This window comes from Diaphorina citri, unplaced genomic scaffold (assembly GCF_000475195.1).
Source record: "Diaphorina citri unplaced genomic scaffold, Diaci psyllid genome assembly version 1.1 scaffold473, whole genome shotgun sequence".
Taxonomy (NCBI): domain Eukaryota; kingdom Metazoa; phylum Arthropoda; class Insecta; order Hemiptera; family Psyllidae; genus Diaphorina; species Diaphorina citri.
This window is the reverse complement of record NW_007377908.1, coordinates 138863-156610: the sequence shown is the minus strand read 5'-3', so window position 1 is coordinate 156610 and position 17748 is coordinate 138863. Positions and strand designations below refer to the sequence as shown.

Here is a 17748-nt window from a genome sequence, read left to right as displayed (position 1 = left end):
CACTATAATTATTTTCTCCAGACTGATGGGTCACATGACTTTGGACAATCTCCTGGAGAAGTTCCAGAAGGACATTCGGGATGCTGAGATGCAGATCATAGGGACCTGGTATCCTAGAATCATTGCCTTGCTTACTCGCAAGGGAGCACTGGGGTCTGTGCCACCCCAACAGTTGCCCCGGGTCCTCAAATGTGCAACCAACATTGTATCCATACAGGTAGAATAGAGCATTAGAATCTCTAAGAGAAAATAATATGTTATACCCTTAGAATGTGTTATATTTGTCTGCCCACATTATTTAGAACACAATAGGCTTGAACGCCTGAGGTCCCTGGTTCAATTCCCAGCAGTGTCGAATTTTTTTTCAGCTCTGTGCTTAGATTTCGGGGTGCACTCTGCCTCGCAGCTACTTCAATCGAGTGGCCTAAGAATATGTACGTTGTACGTAGAGCATGTACCTAGGCATTCATAACGCATATTTTCCTTTCGCAACTTTCAGGTGGTCATGGTGGGAAATGATCCATTACCACCATGAAAGTTGGGAAAGGAAAATGATACTGTGCCCAACTCGGCTTTCGCTTTTTCAGATAACAGAGTTGGTACGTCGCACCATAGACAATCTCATCGATTCGTTTTCCAATAAGCTGACCACTCCTCTACTTCTATGTGAGGGAGAATATGCTGGTGTAGCCACCATGCAACCTACAGTAGTCACCATATCTGATAAGTACCAGAGTATTGTGGACCATGTGAGTATAGAATAGGGAAATTTGTGATGGATTTCACCTATGACTTGATGAGAGATTTCTCTAATGGGAGAATTTTTAATGATGCAAAAAGGAGGAGTTTCTAAAAACTCCTTTGTGGATGATTGAAATTCCCTTTTGGATGATTAGTGAAATCTCACATTAAGTCATTGGTGAAATCCATCATTAGTTGTGTTAAGCATAAATGCTTGTCACAAATGTCGTACTCCGCTTAATACACTATGCTAAATTCTATGACTTGACTTGGACTCGAACGACCAACTTCCACGTCCAGAGTCCATCATGCTTACCACGTACACCACTGAGGTTGGTCTGTGAATATATGGAATAGATTTTAATTTATACCGAATGGATAACCAACAGTAGCCCATAAAATTTAAAATTTATGATACCTATGACTACAAGTGTTAAGGGACTTTTCGGTTCCTTCTCAGGGGAGTGAGATAGGTAAACAAGATATCGCCAAATTAATCTGAAGATTCTTAAGTCGTTCCAGAAATGGGTCGACTGTAAACAAAGCCTCCTCTCCACCATGTTCTATCTTTGAACTTTTCTTCTTTTATTACAGTTGTTAGACCTAAACCTCTTTTTACTTTCCTTATTTCAATGTCTTTAGGTAAACAAGATGTATGTTGGTAGGTACGCTATTACTTACATTTATTTTATTCTACCCATCTTTATTAAATAGGATTAAATTTTCAAAATATTCTAGGCAGCAAGAATGGCGTACAACTGAAAAGTCCAGTGATGCCTTATCTTCGTACCCTGAGGCCAGCCATTCATTAGCAGGTCCTCCTCGCGCCTGTCAGGTCTACTTGTGTGTGCTCAATTGCTCATGAGGTAAACCTGACAGGCGGACCTTTTCAGCCGTACCTGTCAGGTAGACCTGATAGTGTGTCCGTGCTCACCAGGTAAACCTGACAGGCGAACCTTTTCAGCCGTACCTGTCAGTTAGACCTGATAGTGAATGGCTGGCCTTACTCGTACTTTTTCAGTTGAACAATGTCATCATTCAGCTTCCCGCCATGGAAGTCTGGTTTCCCAGTCAGAGCGTCAAGCCAGTAGTAGAGATCAGGAGGACTACGTCCTACGTGGTTAACTCGCATGAAGTATTTGCTGAAAATCTAAAACAGTTGTTTCAACCTTTGGACGAGCATTTTGAAATGATTTGTAAGTCGGAAATGAGAGCTTTTTTATTTTTTTACCCTTTCTTATTACTTTAAGGTAGGTACATTATTTTACAACAGAAAAAATATGGTGCAAAAATTTCTGCCCCGGTCGGGATTCAAACCCAGCACCTCCAGGTTGAGAGTCAGTGCCCGATTTTACTACAGATAATTTTATTTTCATTGAATCCAGAGTTAAAGAAGTAGGTACTGGCCTGTGTAAATCAAATGGGTGACGATGACGTCAAAGAAAACCCTTGACAACAGGTTCACTGTTCACTCTCAATGACCCGAGAGTTGGACAAGTACCTATAGATAGGTAGTAGGTACCTATGTTTTGTTATTTAAGGAATACGAACAGCCTCAGCCTTCTACCTCCTGGTTATTGGTTATGCTTACTAGAAATAGCATAATCGCATAATCAATATACCTAAAGAAGTAGGTACTGGCCTGTGTAAATCAAATGGGTGACGATGACGTCAAAGAAAACCCTTGACAACAGGTTCACTGTTCACTCTCTATGTCCAGAGTTGAACAAGTATAGGTACCAACCTATGTTTTGTTATTTAAGGAATACCAACAGCCTCAGCCTTCTACCTCCTGGTTATTGGTTATGTTTACTAGAGATAGCATAATCGCATAATCAATATATCGCTTTTTAAATTTGCCTCGCTCAGTAAACAAATTCCTGGAATTGAAAGAGGATCGAGTGATGCAAGATTTGGAGGAATGGCTCAAAGATGAACACTCCTATGATGAACTCTTTGACAAGATCAGTCACTACAAGCAATTCGACAAGAAAATCGCTCAACTTTTGAACAACGAAGAGTTTTATTTTGGACGGTAAGTGGAAGAAAAACCACAGAAGTCTGTCTTTTAGAGAAGCTGTGCACATTGCATACCTACTTAAAGAGATATCAGGCGACCATACAAATTCTGTTTCCTGTAGCAAACTTGAGTTCTCTTCATTGGAGGGGAGTCCATTTTAAGAGCTTGGTTACGCCGGTCGTGGGTTCGATTCCCGCCAAATTTTATCCTAAACAGATACGTACCTTACTTTTACTTATCGGTGTCCGAAACAGGTACCTAAGGTTCGTTCTCAGAACGGCTGGCTTTCTTCTATTCTATCTTCCTTCTCTCTTCGCTTTAGGGACGCTGATAGGTAGGTACCTACTGAATAGGTTTTTAGGTATGAAAAATAAGCTAACATCTGTTTTATGATTTTATCTTCAAATTTGTATACCTACCTACATTTACCTACCATAGAATCAAAAATATCATAACCTAGGTACCTATAGATAGTATTAGGTATCAAAATCATCACGTACATAATAGGTACCCAAAAAGTAGATATCTATCAATATCAGTCGCGCTTACTTGGGTGATGTTTCAAAGTCATAGAGCAGGAAAAATGAGGACCAACGGAATTTTTCTTTTTCTTCTACGACTTTGAGATCCCGAGATAAATCGATTTAAAAAATACCGGTAAATCGTGAACTTTGACGTCACAGCACACGCTCCCGTAGGCGATGACGTCACATCCAATATCCCGAGCAAAGCTCCCTCGCAGGCAACGCATTAATGTGTTTGTGCGCATACTTTTCTGTGCAGTTCTTTCTGCTCCTCCGCTAGCGCGCTTGCATAGTGGCGCTACCTAATGGACGAAAAAACAAAGGAAAATGAGACTGTGCCCAACTCGGCTTTCGCTTTTTCAGATAACAGAGTTGGTACGTCGCACCATAGACAATCTCATCGATTCGTTTTCCAATAAGCTGACCACTCCTCTACTTCTATGTGAGGGAGAATATGCTGGTGTAGCCACCATGCAACCTACAGTAGTCACCATATCTGATAAGTACCAGAGTATTGTGGACCATGTGAGTATAGAATAGGGAAATTTGTGATGGATTTCACCTATGACTTGATGAGAGATTTCTCTAATGGGAGAATTTTTAATGATGCAAAAAGGAGGAGTTTCTAAAAACTCCTTTGTGGATGATTGAAATTCCCTTTTGGATGATTAGTGAAATCTCACATTAAGTCATTGGTGAAATCCATCATTAGTTGTGTTAAGCATAAATGCTTGTCACAAATGTCGTACTCCGCTTAATACACTATGCTAAATTCTATGACTTGACTTGGACTCGAACGACCAACTTCCACGTCCAGAGTCCATCATGCTTACCACGTACACCACTGAGGTTGGTCTGTGAATATATGGAATAGATTTTAATTTATACCGAGTGGATAACCCACAGTAGCCCATAAAATTTAAAATTTATGATACCTATGACTACAAGTGTTAAGGGACTTTTCGGTTCCTTCTCAGGGGAGTGAGATAGGTAAACAAGATATCGCCAAATTAATCTCAAGATTCTTTAGTCGTTCCAGAAATGGGTCGACTGTAAACAAAGCCTCCTCTCCTCCATGTTCTATCTTTGAACTTTTCTTCGTTTATTACAGTTGTTAGACCTAAACCTCTTTTTACTTTCCTTATTTCAATGTCTTTAGGTAAACAAAAGATGTATGTTGGTAGGTACGCTACATTTATTCTATTCTACCCATCTTTATTAAATAGGAATAAATTTTCAAAATATTCTAGGCAGCAAGAATGGCGTACAACTGAAAAGTCCAGTGATGCCTTATCTTCGTACCCTTAGGCCAGCCATTCATTATCAGGTCCTCCTCGCGCCTGTCAGGTCTACCTGATAGTGTGTGTGCTCATGAGGTAAACCTGACAGGCGGACCTTTTCAGCCGTACCTGTCAGGTAGACCTGATAGTGTGTGCGTGCTCACCAGGTAAACCTGACAGGCGAACCTTTTCAGCCGTACCTGTCAGTTAGACCTGATAGTGAGTGGCTGGCCTTACTCGTACTTTTTCAGTTGAACAATGTCATCATTCAGCTTCCCGCCATGGAAGTCTGGTTTCCCAGTCAGAGCGTCAAGCCAGTAGTAGAGATCAGGAGGACTACGTCCTACGTGGTCAACTCGCATGAAGTGTTTGCTGAAAATCTAAAACAGTTGTTTCAACCTTTGGACGAGCATTTTGAAATGATTTGTAAGTCGGAAATGAGAGGTTTTCATTTTTTTACCCTTTCTTATTACTTTAAATTTCTGCCCCGGTCGGGATTCAAACCCAGCACCTCCAGGTTGAGAGTCAGAGCCCGATTTTACTACAGATAGACCCCAATAACTGGCCTGCCCCTCTCAAGCTCATTGAGCAGGTTCACAAGAGCATCAAAGAGTTCCGGGTAAGAATATCGGGGTACAGTCGTGAAAATACTTCTGAGGCCAGCCTAGTTAACTTGGAGGGGAGCACGCCTGTAAGCTCAAAATTCCATTTCCGAATTTAGCGGATTTTATCTCACACAGTTAAAGTTAGTTCCCGGGAGGGCTGGCCTTGGTATCTCTTTATTGTATGTACCTACTATTATAATATTTAGCGGATTTTATCTCACACAGTTAAAGTTAGTTCCCGGGAGGGCTGGCCTTGGTATCTCTTTATTGTATGTACCTACTATTATATTATCTACCAATAGTGCCAATCAGTTTAACTAATTTTTCAGCAATTTTTTCGGGGTTGAATGACTTGGCACGTTTAGCAAAAAATGTTTCGGACAGAGATAATTTATTATTATTAACAATTATTATTTTTTTTCTTCCTCCGTCCTCTTCCCTCTTCTTCTTCTTCTTCTTCTTCTTCTTCTTCTTCTTCTTCTTCTTCTTCTTCTTCTTCTTCTTCTTCTTCTTCTTCTTCAGCCGGCTATGCCGCTAATAGGCATCATGTGCAATGAAAAGCACAAGGAGAGAAACAGTCAATAATTTATGATGAGCTGCCCAGCGTCTGGGTTGCCATATGTCTGAGTTGCCATAGAATGACAAATTGACAAACACACAACACACAATAGAATAAGAACAGAATAGAATCTTCTCTACGCAAGGCGGACAATGTGAGTGAAATGCTTGAGTGGTCGGACGGTTGATTTCGGGACGAAATTTCTCTCTGGGGGGTGTTGCAATTAAAAAACTAATGTCTAATATCTGACCTCTCTTTATGGCGTATTGGATCGAGCTCAAACTTGTATCAAAAAACTACGTTCTTTAAGATCTTTAATATAATGTATCACAAGTAGGAAGTTCCTCTTTAAGATTTTGAAGTTGACCCCCCGGGGCCGACCCTGGCTCCGGCCAAAATTTGGCGACTATATTTCAAACAGTTGCATTATAAAAGATAAAACACTAGGTTCGACCTTTTACAGTTATTTTTTCGGAGTTTTGACCTCAGATTTGGATTTTTCCCAACTTTTTACAAAGGAATCGACCATTTATTTAGAATTATTTACCCATTTGCAACTGCTCCATTGAGCTCTAAAATTGTGTTGATAACGGAAAATAAAAATTGAATTTTCGACCTTTTACAGTTATTTTTTCGGAGTTTTGACCTCAGATTTGGATTTTTCCCAACTTTTTACCAAGGAATCGACCATTTATTTAGAATTATTTACCCATTTGCAACTTCCCCATTGAGTTCTAAATTTGTGTTGATTTCTGCTCACCAGGTTAAATCAGGAGAACGAGAAAGAAGATCTGAAAAGTCATGTGAACAAATATGTTGACCGTATTGTCAGCACTATAGCTAGCAAGAACCGAACTGACTTGGACAGGTAAGCTAACGCCCACCACTTCCACTGAGACCGTGTGACAGACCGCGGTATCTCAGACCTGGGTATGTCAGACCTATTTTGCTTCTTAGACTCCGTTAAAGAAGATCTGAAAAGTCATGTGAACAAATATGTTGACCGTATTGTCAGCACTATAGCTAGCAAGAACCGAACTGACTTGGACAGGTACGTAAGCTAACGCCCACCACTTCCAGACCGCGTCTGACAGACCGCGGTATCTCAGACCTGGGTATGTCAGACCTATTTTGCTTCTTAGTTGGTAAAGGCACTCTTCAGCATCATTCTGGCAGTATAAACAGAGGGTATAGGTATTCTATCCTCGTATTTATTCTATTCAATTCTTAGAATCGATGAAGAGTTCCAGACGATCGTTCGGCGTATCGAGAAGGAACCACGGAACACCGAAGTCCTAGTAACACTCGGTCAGTATATTAAATACATCAACGCCAAGCTCCTAGACGAGAAGAGAGAGCAGATACTGGAGTACACGGACATTGCTACGAGGCTGATGGGAATCACGCAACTCACACCGGAACATCACAAAGCTTTCGCCAACGCGATCCAGTGGCTTGAACGAATTCAGCCGATTCTACGCAAGGCGGACAATGTGAGTGAAATGCTTGAGTGGTCGGACGGTTGATTTCGGGACGAAATTTCTCTCTGGGGGTGTTGCAATTAAAAAACTAATGTCTAAGTAATATATGACCTCTCTTTATGGCGTATTGGATCGAGCTCAAACTTGTATCAAAGAACTACGTTCTTTAAGATCTTTAATATAATGTATCACAAGTAGGAAGTTCCTATTTAAGATTTTGAAGTTGACCCCCCTGGGGCCGACCCTGGCTCCGGCCAAAATTTGGCGACTATTTCAAACAGTTGCACTATAAAAGATAAAACACTACCCCAAATTTCAGTTTCTCATCTTTAGCCATTCCAAAAATATTCAGGGGTTCCAAGACTTTTCGAACGCTCTGTATAGTAAATCGAGTACCTAATTTTAATTAAATATCCATCAACCTCTCCAGATGTACAAACGTATCAAGTCTGACATGGAGAAGAAATGTCAAGCAGCTGCCGAAAACCTCAAAGCAAACCTGGCGGTCTTCACGCCCAACCTCAAGTTTCTCAATGATCTTACTGACTATCAGCAAATCTTTGAGTACAACGTGGTAAGTTGATAATCAGACTGACCCATCTTGGACATGAAAGTTGTTTCTTTTCCGCAGAGATACAGGACTGAAAATTTTGACAGCTCTAGATGAAGTGCAAGCTCTCCTGGACGATCATATTCTGAAGAGTTTGTCTATGCGAGGATCTTCTTTTGTCAAACCCATCGTAGGTATGTATGCGTGCCTGAACTAAAAAAGGGCGGAAACTATTTTTTTTTTTTTTTTTTTTTTTTTTTTTTTAACTTTAAAAGGTTTTAATGGCAGGATTCTCACTTAGTGAGCTCTTCCACCCAACCGGTTTTTGTCATGAAAAAGCCATCAGTTGAGCCCGCCTCTGTTCCTGAGTGGTCACTGGCACCGAGTTTCAACCTGGAGGTGCTGGGTTCGAATCCCGCCGGTGCGGAAATTTTCTTGCCGAACCTTTCCGTTACTGGATAGGCATGGGTGTAAGAGAAGATGCCTTGAAGTAGAAGTAATGCGAAAGCGAAGTGCAAGCTCTCCTGGACGATCATATTCTGAAGAGTTTGTCTATGCGAGGATCTTCTTTTGTCAAACCCATCGTAGGTATGTATGTGTGCCTGAACTACAGTCGACCAAAGTCAATCGACATCAACTGGGATTCCATAATTATAAAGTAGGTAAAATCAAACTCACATTGGAATCGTACACCCCCGAATTTATGAAAATGAAAGAGACTCTCTATCATTACCATAGGTTTGGTTTTGCAGGCGACTACACGCTAGTAAAAGTCGCACGACTAAGCAATGTGCGATGGGTCTTAGTTAAGTGGAATCAAGAAAATAGGTTTATGGTAGTGATGTATTTCAGGCGATATCGAACGACCATAGTGTACCTATATGTATACCTTTTCCTTTTTTTTTTTTTACTAAACCATTTTCAATGTGAATTCTTTAGAGGAGGTGACCGAAGAACTACAGTCGACCGAAGTCAATCGACATCAACTGGATTCCATATAAAGTAGGTAAAATCAAACTCACATTGGAATCGTACACCCCCAAATTTATGAAAATGATAGAGACTATCACTACCTGAATTCCGTCGCTTCGTTCCGGAATCCCGCTAGCTATCATTACCATAGGTTTGATTTTGTAGGCGACTACGCGCTAGTAAAAGTCGCACGACTAAGCTCCCAATGTGCGATGGGTCTTAGTTAAGTGGAATCAAAAAAATAGGTTTATGGTAGTTATGTATTTCAGGCGATATCGAACGACCCTAGTGTACCTATATGTCAAATGCCTGAAGAAGCGACCATGTTTCAGGTAAGAGAGGGGGAGAGAGAGATCAATGGATCTTCAATCAATGTTAGTGGATGTGCCAGTTTCCTTTTTTTTAAGAGGAGTGTTTCACAGCCGTTCATATTTCGTAGCAATGAAACAACTGCTACATAAGACGCATGTGGTCTGTGTCGAGCATGTCCATCCCGTAGTATGCCTCTCATCAGATGGGCGAGAAGAGACACAATACTCCCCAATTAGGTGCTGGGTCAACACGAGAACACCAGAAAGTAACCCGTTGAAATATTTGCAATCGAAAAAGGAGAACAAATTTTTGTCATCATTAGTATTATTATTCTAAATTCTATTCGAAATAGTGGATGTGCGACTTTTACCATTGTTTTACTAAATACCTACCTATTATTCTGGCCTCTCACGTTCAGACCGTCTGACAGACCGCGGTCTCTCGGACAGTCTGAACGTGAGTAGTGGGCATTAGGTATTTACTGGAATTCAGATTGTTGGATGTACCATTTTTTTCCGATTTTCAAAAGACGCATATCTTCTGCATACCTACCTTGGAGGTCGTTATGAAATCAAATCTCAAATTCTTTGTGGTAAAGCAGAGCTTTTGCACAACTTTTGTGGATATCACAACATTACTAAGTGCCTCCTTTGCAATCAATTTCCATCATCCATTATTCAATAATCTTTTTACACTGGTAATGCCGCCACTGGTCGCTACTCGATTAAAGTAATTGTCCTCACGAGGCTGAGTGCACCCCGAACCCCAAGCACAGAGCCGAAAAAAACCTCGGCCCCGCCGGCCCCTCTGAAATCTTGGTTACGGCCCTGTCAATCGGTACAGTTACAGTCGACGAGAGGTAGGAAAAATATTTTAGTAGACACGCAGGCCAACCATCCTCCATTTGAGGAGTAAGATTTCCACCCACTAAAAGCCCACGTTATTGAGAGTAACAATGCATAGGGTTACTTATGGGGTAGGTACCTAGAAAAGTTGAAATATTGTGTCTTTCCTAGCCCATCTGATCTGGGAAACATTTCACAAAACAAAATATTTGAACCCCTTTCCTCAGAGAGTTGGTCAAGATGCAAAAGACTTACAAGGCCAAATGTAAGCTACAAGCTCTGGAGAATCATCCAAACAGATTCACAGGGACTGTGGATGATGCAGACCCCAATAACTGGCCTGCCCCTCTCAAGCTCATTGAGCAGGTTCACAAGAGCATCAAAGAGTTCCGGGTAAGAATATCTGGGTACAGTCGTGAAAATACTTCTGAGGCCAGCCTAGTTAACTTGGAGGGTAGCACGTCTGTAAGCTCAAAATTCCGTTTCCGAATTTAGCGGATTTTATCTCACACAGTTAAAGTTAGTTCCCGGGAGGGCTGGCCTTGGTATCTTTTATTGTACTATTATATTATCTACCAATTATGTCACAAAAGATCTAACCAGGTTGCAGTGACCAAGGGCGTTTATTATAGCCGATGGCGACCCCAATAACTGGCCTGCCCCTCTCAAGCTCATTGAGCAGGTTCACAAGAGCATCAAAGAGTTCCGGGTAAGAATATCGGGGTACATTCGTGGAAATACTTCTGAGGCCAGCCTAGTTAACTTGGAGGGTAGCACGCCTGTAAGCTCAAAATTCCATTTCCGAATCAAGCGGATTTCATCTCACACAGTTAAAGTTAGTTCCCGGGAGGGCTGGCCTTGGTATCTCTTTATTGTACTATAGTGCCAATAGTGCCAATCAGTTTAACTAATTTTTTAGCAATTTTTTCGGGGTTGAATGACTTGGCACGTTTTGCAAAAAATGTTTCGGACAGTGATAATTTATTATTATTAACAATTATTATTATTTTCTCCTCCTCCTCCGTCCTCTTCCCTCTTCGCCGTCTTCTTCTTCAGCCGGCTATGCCGCTAATAGGCATCATGTGCAATGAGGCACTACGTGACAGACATTGGGACGAAATGTCGGATATTGCCAACGTCGATCTTCAACCTAACGCTGGCACCACGCTCGAGAAACTGATGGATCTCAAACTGGATGATTTGCTAAACCAGTAAGTACACGTTTAAGGTTGTGGTTATATGCCTACTTACCAGGTTAGGCTGGGATTGTGAAAAAAGAAATAAAAATAATAATAATTATAATAATTCAATCCTAGCCCATGTGCCTGCCATTCAAGCCACCACAGGTTTTATTTTTGCAACCTCTTCTTAGATCTTGCAAGAGAGCAATGACGCTAGAAATGGTGCCCCTCGAAATGTTTGCTTGTTTATTCCACTATTACTCTTGAGCCCGTTTTGGCTTTTCAAGGTCCCACACTCCCCATAGGGGCCCCCTTTAAGATTTACTTTTATTAAATCGAGAAAACATCCTAAACACTTTCAGGAATACTTGGACTTTGGGATCAACCGATTCCATGGTGACCCTGTAACGGCCCTTTTTCTGAGTGAATTCTGCAGTTCCTCCACTATTACTCTTGAGCACGTTTTGGCTTTTCAAGGTCCCATACTCCCCATAGGGGCCCCTTTTAAGATTTACTTTTATTAAATCGGGAAAACATGCTAAACACTTTCAGGAATACTTGCACTTTGGGATCAACCGATTCTATGGTGACCCTGCAACGGCCCTTTTTTTGAGTGAATTCTGCAGTTCTGGAACTGCAGAACTATAGTCACTTTGTACCTATATTATACCAGTACCTTCGGCCTGTCTGTCATAGGTTTGATATCATCAGCATTGGAGCTACCAAAGAGCTGGCTCTTGAGGACCTCCTGAAGAGAATGAAGAAAGAATGGAACGAAATGCTGTTTACCACCGCTACTTACAAGTAAAGCCCTATTTTACTCTTCTGAAGCTCGTTTCCCCTGCTTTGGGGTGATGTCGCCTGTACTAAAGCATAAGAAGAAGGGAAATTCCGAAAGGAAAATGAAATTTAAGTTACAACCAAGATATTGGTCAGTAGGAACCACCCCCAGTAGTTCAAGGCTCAGGGGTAAAACGCTGAACGGGGGGGCGGGGTTCGAGTCCTGTTAGTGACATGATAATTTATTAGCACCATTTCGAGATTTACAAAATCTTTGCTTGAACACAACCAAGATATTGGTCAGTAGGAACCACCCCCAGTAGTTCAAGGCTCAGGGGTAAAACGCTGAACGGGGGGGCGGGGTTCGAGTCCTATTAGTGACATGATAATTTATTAGCACCATTTCGAGGTTTACAAAACCTTGCTTGAACAAATTAATAAATACCTTTTATTCAGTAGGGAGTAACCTTTTCGCCCGGAGTGGGCGCTCAGGCGCTACACTCGACTCACACAGTAGAGGTCCCGGGTTCAAGACCCACTCCCCAGTGTTTAAATCTTCGATGTGGGTCGATGTGGGGAGTGGGTCTTGGCATAATATTGAAGTGGGTCCATTGATGTGGGTGGCATAATATTGAAAAGAAATTCATTTAAAACAGACATGGAAATTTAATTTTTCCATTAGCATTGTTGATGGTAGGATTGAAGGAATGCGTGGACAAGAAGAGTATGGGACAATGACTTTGTATAATGATTGGGAAGGACGTTTAAGAAATTCAGGAGTTGGTAGTGCTGACGCCACATATGAATAAATCAATGAATGGATTTGACATACTTACTGGATAGTTTTCTAATTTCTGAAATTCCTGAATAAACACACTTCCATCTGAGGGGAGGTAGTGACCTTGAATGAACCGGGCTGAGGTTAGCGGTTAGATGTTAAATAAAATACAACAATGGAAATTTAATTTTTCCATTAGCATTGTTGATGGTAGGATTGAAGGAATGCGTGGACAAGAAGAGTATGGGAGAATGACTTTGTAGAATGATTGGGAAGAGTAGAGGTCCCGGGTTCAAACCCCACTCCCCAGTGTTTAAATCGAAGATTTGTCCATTGCTGTGGGTGGCATAATATTGTAGAAATTCATTTAAAAGAGACATGGAAATTTAATTTTTCCAGTAGCATTGTTGATGGTAGGATTGAAGGAATGCGTGGACAAGAAGAGTATGGGACAATGACTTTGTAGAATGATTGGGAAGGACGTTTGAGAAATTCAGGAGCTGGTAGTAGACAGAACATCATACCGACGTGAAATCTCTTCGGTATTGGCCACTAACAATCATGCTGACACCACATATGAATGAATCAATGAATGGATTTGACATACTTACTGGATAGTTTTCTAATTTCTGAAAGTTGTAGCTGGTAGTAGACAGAACATCATACCGACGTGAAATCTCTTCGGTATTGGCCACTAACAATCATGCTGACACCACATATGAATGAATCAATGAATGGATTTGACATACTTACTGGATAGTTTTCTAATTTCTGAAAGTTGTTTCTTTTCCGCAGAGATACAGGACTGAAAATTTTGACAGCTCTAGATGAAGTGCAAGCTCTCCTGGACGATCATATTCTCAAGAGTTTGTCTATGCGAGGATCTTCTTTTGTCAAACCCATCGTAGGTATGTATGTGTGCCTGAATCACAGTCGACCGAAGTCAATCGACATCAACTGGATTCCATATAAAGTAGGTAAAATCAAACTCACATTGGAATCGTACACCCCCGAATTTATGAAAATGATAGAGACTATCACTAGCTGAATTCCGTCGCTTCGTTCCGGAATCCCGCTAGCTATCATTACCATAGGTTTGATTTTGTAGGCGACTACGCGCTAGTAAAAGTCGCACGACTAAGCTCCCAATGTGCGATGGGTCTTAGTTAAGTGGAATCAAGAAAATAGGTTTATGGTAGTGATGTATTTCAGGCGAAATCGAACGACCATAGAGTACCTATATATTTGATTATTTGCTCTTTTCCAAAATTACTAATTATTTTTACCAACCTCAGTGGTGTAGTGTTTAGCGCGGTGGACTTCGGATCTGGAGGTTGGTGGTTCGAGTCCAAGTCAAGCCATAAAATTTAGCGTAGTGCATTAAGGAGGGAACGACATTTGTGGCAAGCATTTATGCTTAACACAATTAAAATTCCTTTTTTTTTTACTAAACCATTTTCAATGTGAATTCTTTAGAGGAGGTCACCGAATGGTGCGAAACTCTAGATCGGGCCAACAAGACCCTGGCTGAGTGGATCAAAGTTCAAGGTCAATGGTTATATCTCTTGCCCATCTTCTCCTCGAAGGATATCATCGCTCAAATGCCTGAAGAAGCGACCATGTTTCAGGTAAGAGAGAGGGAGAGAGAAAGAGATCAATGGATCTTCAATCAATGTTAGTGGATGTGCCAGTTTCCTTTTTTTTAGGATGAGTGTTTCACAGCCGTTTATATTTCGTAGCAATGAAACAACTGCTACATAAGACGCATGTGGTCTGTGTCGAGCATGTCCATCCCGTAGTATGCCTCTCATCAGATGGGCGAGAAGAGACACAATACTCCCCAATTAGGTGCTGGGTCAACACGAGAACACCAGAAAGTAACCCGTTGAAATATTTGCAATCGAAAAAGGAGAACAAATTTTTGTCATCATTAGTATTATTATTCTAAATTCTATTCGAAATAGTGGATGTGCGACTTTTACCATTGTTTTACTAAATACCTACAAAGACACTCAGGCCAACCATCCTCCATCTAAGGAGTAGGATTTCCACCCACTAAAAGCCCACGTTATTGAGAGTAACAATGCATAGGGTTACTTATGGGGTAGGTACCTAGAAAAGTTGAAATATTGTGTCTTTCCTAGCCCATCTGATCTGGGAAACATTTCACAAAACAAAATATTTGAACCCCTTTCCTCAGAGAGTTGGTCAAGATGCAAAAGACTTACAAGGCCAAATGTAAGCTACAAGCTCTGGAGAATCATCCAAACAGATTCACAGGGACTGTGGATGATGCAGACCCCAATAACTGGCCTGCCCCTCTCAAGCTCATTGAGCAGGTTCACAAGAGCATCAAAGAGTTCCGGGTAAGAATATCGGGGTACAGTCGTGAAAATACTTCTGAGGCCAGCCTAGTTAACTTGGAGGGGAGCACGCCTGTAAGCTCAAAATTCCATTTCCGAATTTAGCGGATTTTATCTCACACAGTTAAAGTTAGTTCCCGGGAGGGCTGGCCTTGGTATCTTTTATTGTACTATTATATTATCTACCAATTATGTCACAAAAGATCTAACCAGGTTGCAGTGACCAAGGGCGTTTATTATAGCCGATGGCCCTACCTTTACCAATACCAATAGTGCCAATCAGTTTAACTATGTTTTTAGCAATTTTTCGGGGTTGAATGACTTGGCACGTTTAGCAAAAAATGTTTCGGACAGTGATAATTTATTATTATTAACAATTATTATTATTTTCTCCCCCTCCGTCCTCTTCCCTCTTCGCCTTCGTCTTCTTCAGCCGGCTATGCCGCTAATAGGCATCATGTGCAATGAGGCGCTACGTGACAGACATTGGGACGAAATGTCGGATATTGCCAATGTCGATCTTCAACCTAACGCTGGCACCACGCTCGAGAAACTGATGGATCTCAAACTGGATGATTTGCTAAACCAGTAAGTACTTACACGTTTAAGGTTGTGGTTATATGCCTACCAGGAGTACCAGGTTAGGCTGGGATTGTGAAAAAAGAAATAAAAATAATAATAATTATAATACTTTAATCCTAGCCCATGTACCTGCCATTCAAGCCACCACAGGTTTTATTTTTGCAACCTCTTCTTAGATCTTGCAAGAAAGCAATGACGCTAGAAATGGTGCCCCTCGAAATGTTTGCTTGTGCACCACGCTCGAGAAACTGATGGATCTCAAACTGGATGATTTGCTAAACCAGTAAGTACACGTTTAAGGTTGTGGTTATATGCCTACCAGGTTAGGCTGGGATTGTGAAAAAAGAAATAAAAATAATAATTATTATAATTCAATCCTAGCCTAACCCACATAACCACAACCTAAGATTCATACCTAGCTTAGCCCTTGTACCTGCCATTCAAGCCACCACAGGTTTTATTTTTGCAACCTCTTCTTAGATCTTGCAAGAGAGCAATGACGCTAGAAATGGTGCCCCTCGAAATGTTTGCTTGTTTATTCCACTATTACTCTTGAGTTATTCCACTATTACTCTTGAGCACGTTTTGGCTTTTCAAGGTCCCATACTCCCCATAGGGGCCCCTTTTAAGATTTACTTTTATTAAATCGAGAAAACATGCTAAACACTTTCAGGAATACTTACACTTTGGGATCAACCGATTCCATGGTGACCCTGCAACGGCCCTTTTTCTGAGTGAATTCTGCAGTTCTTCAGGGGTGGCAACTTTTTATTTACAAATAATACAAGTACCTATATCTCAACATCATCTCGCTCGTTTTCAGGTGGAAGACCAAATGAAACAGTCGGTGAGGCGTGACATTGAGGTATCTCTAGGCTTCTACCCCACCGAAAGTCGAGAGACCTGGGTCACCAAATGGCCAGGCCAGGTGGTACTCTGTGTGACCCAAATATTTTGGACCACTGAGGTGCATGAAAGTCTGGCCTCAAAAGATCCGAAAGTGTTCAAAGCCTATGCCGAATCACTCACGGTAAGTACTAAAATGATTATTTCTCTCGTGTCCACTGCTCCTAAAACAAAAAGATCGCCCGTCTCAGATAATAGTAAAGGTAGGTACCAAAATTACCAACAATACCAACTTGAACAAACCTTACGAGGCGAGGTTGAAACAAATGATTTTTTTTTTTCTTTTTTTAGGCCTTTGTTAGTATAGGATATTAGGATCAGTCATATCGCACAACGTAATGAAAAAACCAAACTTGGCAATAGTAAAGGTAGGTACCAAAATTACCAACAATACCAACTTGAACAAACCTTACGAGGCGAGGTTGAAACAAATGATTTTTTTTTTTTTTCTTTTTTTTAGGCCTTTGTTAGTATAGGATATTAGGATCAGTCATATCGCACAACGTAATGAAAAAACCAAACTTGGTCTTAAATTGCACTGTTTTATAGAATACTAACTTAAAGTTACGTTATTCCATTACTTAGATGTGCGATATTACCTATAGTCATGTCGCAATTGAAATATTTTGGTTTGCATCCTCTTGATTTTTTTTTTTAGCCTCAACTGAATCGAATCATCAATCTCGTCAGAGGTAAGCTATCCAATCTGCTTCGTATCACGCTAGGAGCTTTGGTTGTATTGGATGTGCATAGCAAAGATGTCACTGTGGATTTAGCCAACAACAATGTCAGCAATGATACGGATTTCAAGTGGCTTGCTCAACTCAGGTGAGTGAGGGATTTGAATCAGGCCCACGCGAACCAATATACCGGGTACCTTACTAGGAATGTTCACTTCTACCTTACTAGGAATGTTCACAATGTTAAGTTAACCGCAATGATACGGATTTCAAGTGGCTTGCTCAACTCAGGTGAGTGAGGGATTTGAATCAGGCCCACGCGAACCAATATACCGGGTACCTCACTAGGAATGTTCACTTCTAAAGTTAACCGTCTGGCTAGGGGACGTTAAACAGAGAGTAGACTAGTGTCTAGCTGTGGGACTATAACCAGGGAGGAGAACAGCTAACCCTAACCAGCCTAGCTAGCTGGCAGTTTCAAAGGCTTCTCTCTGCTTTTAAAGAATAAGCACAAGTCCTCACAATGGTTGACTGCGGTTCAGGACGAGCCAATTAAACATGGCTAGAGACCATCACCTCGGTTGAAACG

The 17748-nt window shown here is 41.2% G+C and overlaps 1 protein-coding gene across 1 annotated transcript in view; it reads left to right on the top strand.

The window, feature by feature from the left end:
- The first annotated feature begins 34 nt into the window (after nucleotides 1-34).
- LOC103509197 (dynein heavy chain 12, axonemal-like) overlaps nucleotides 35-17748 on the top strand; it is a 67152-nt gene continuing 49438 nt past the window's right edge. The window contains 15 exon segments of the mRNA XM_026823579.1: nucleotides 35-217; nucleotides 588-749; nucleotides 1763-1937; nucleotides 2611-2738; nucleotides 3649-3810; nucleotides 4817-4991; nucleotides 5117-5198; nucleotides 6493-6597; nucleotides 6961-7222; nucleotides 7641-7784; nucleotides 10121-10282; nucleotides 10946-11100; nucleotides 11767-11874; nucleotides 13424-13536; nucleotides 14105-14256. Of these exon segments, the coding sequence (XP_026679380.1) occupies nucleotides 35-217; nucleotides 588-749; nucleotides 1763-1937; nucleotides 2611-2738; nucleotides 3649-3810; nucleotides 4817-4991; nucleotides 5117-5198; nucleotides 6493-6597; nucleotides 6961-7222; nucleotides 7641-7784; nucleotides 10121-10282; nucleotides 10946-11100; nucleotides 11767-11874; nucleotides 13424-13536; nucleotides 14105-14256 (2268 nt within the window).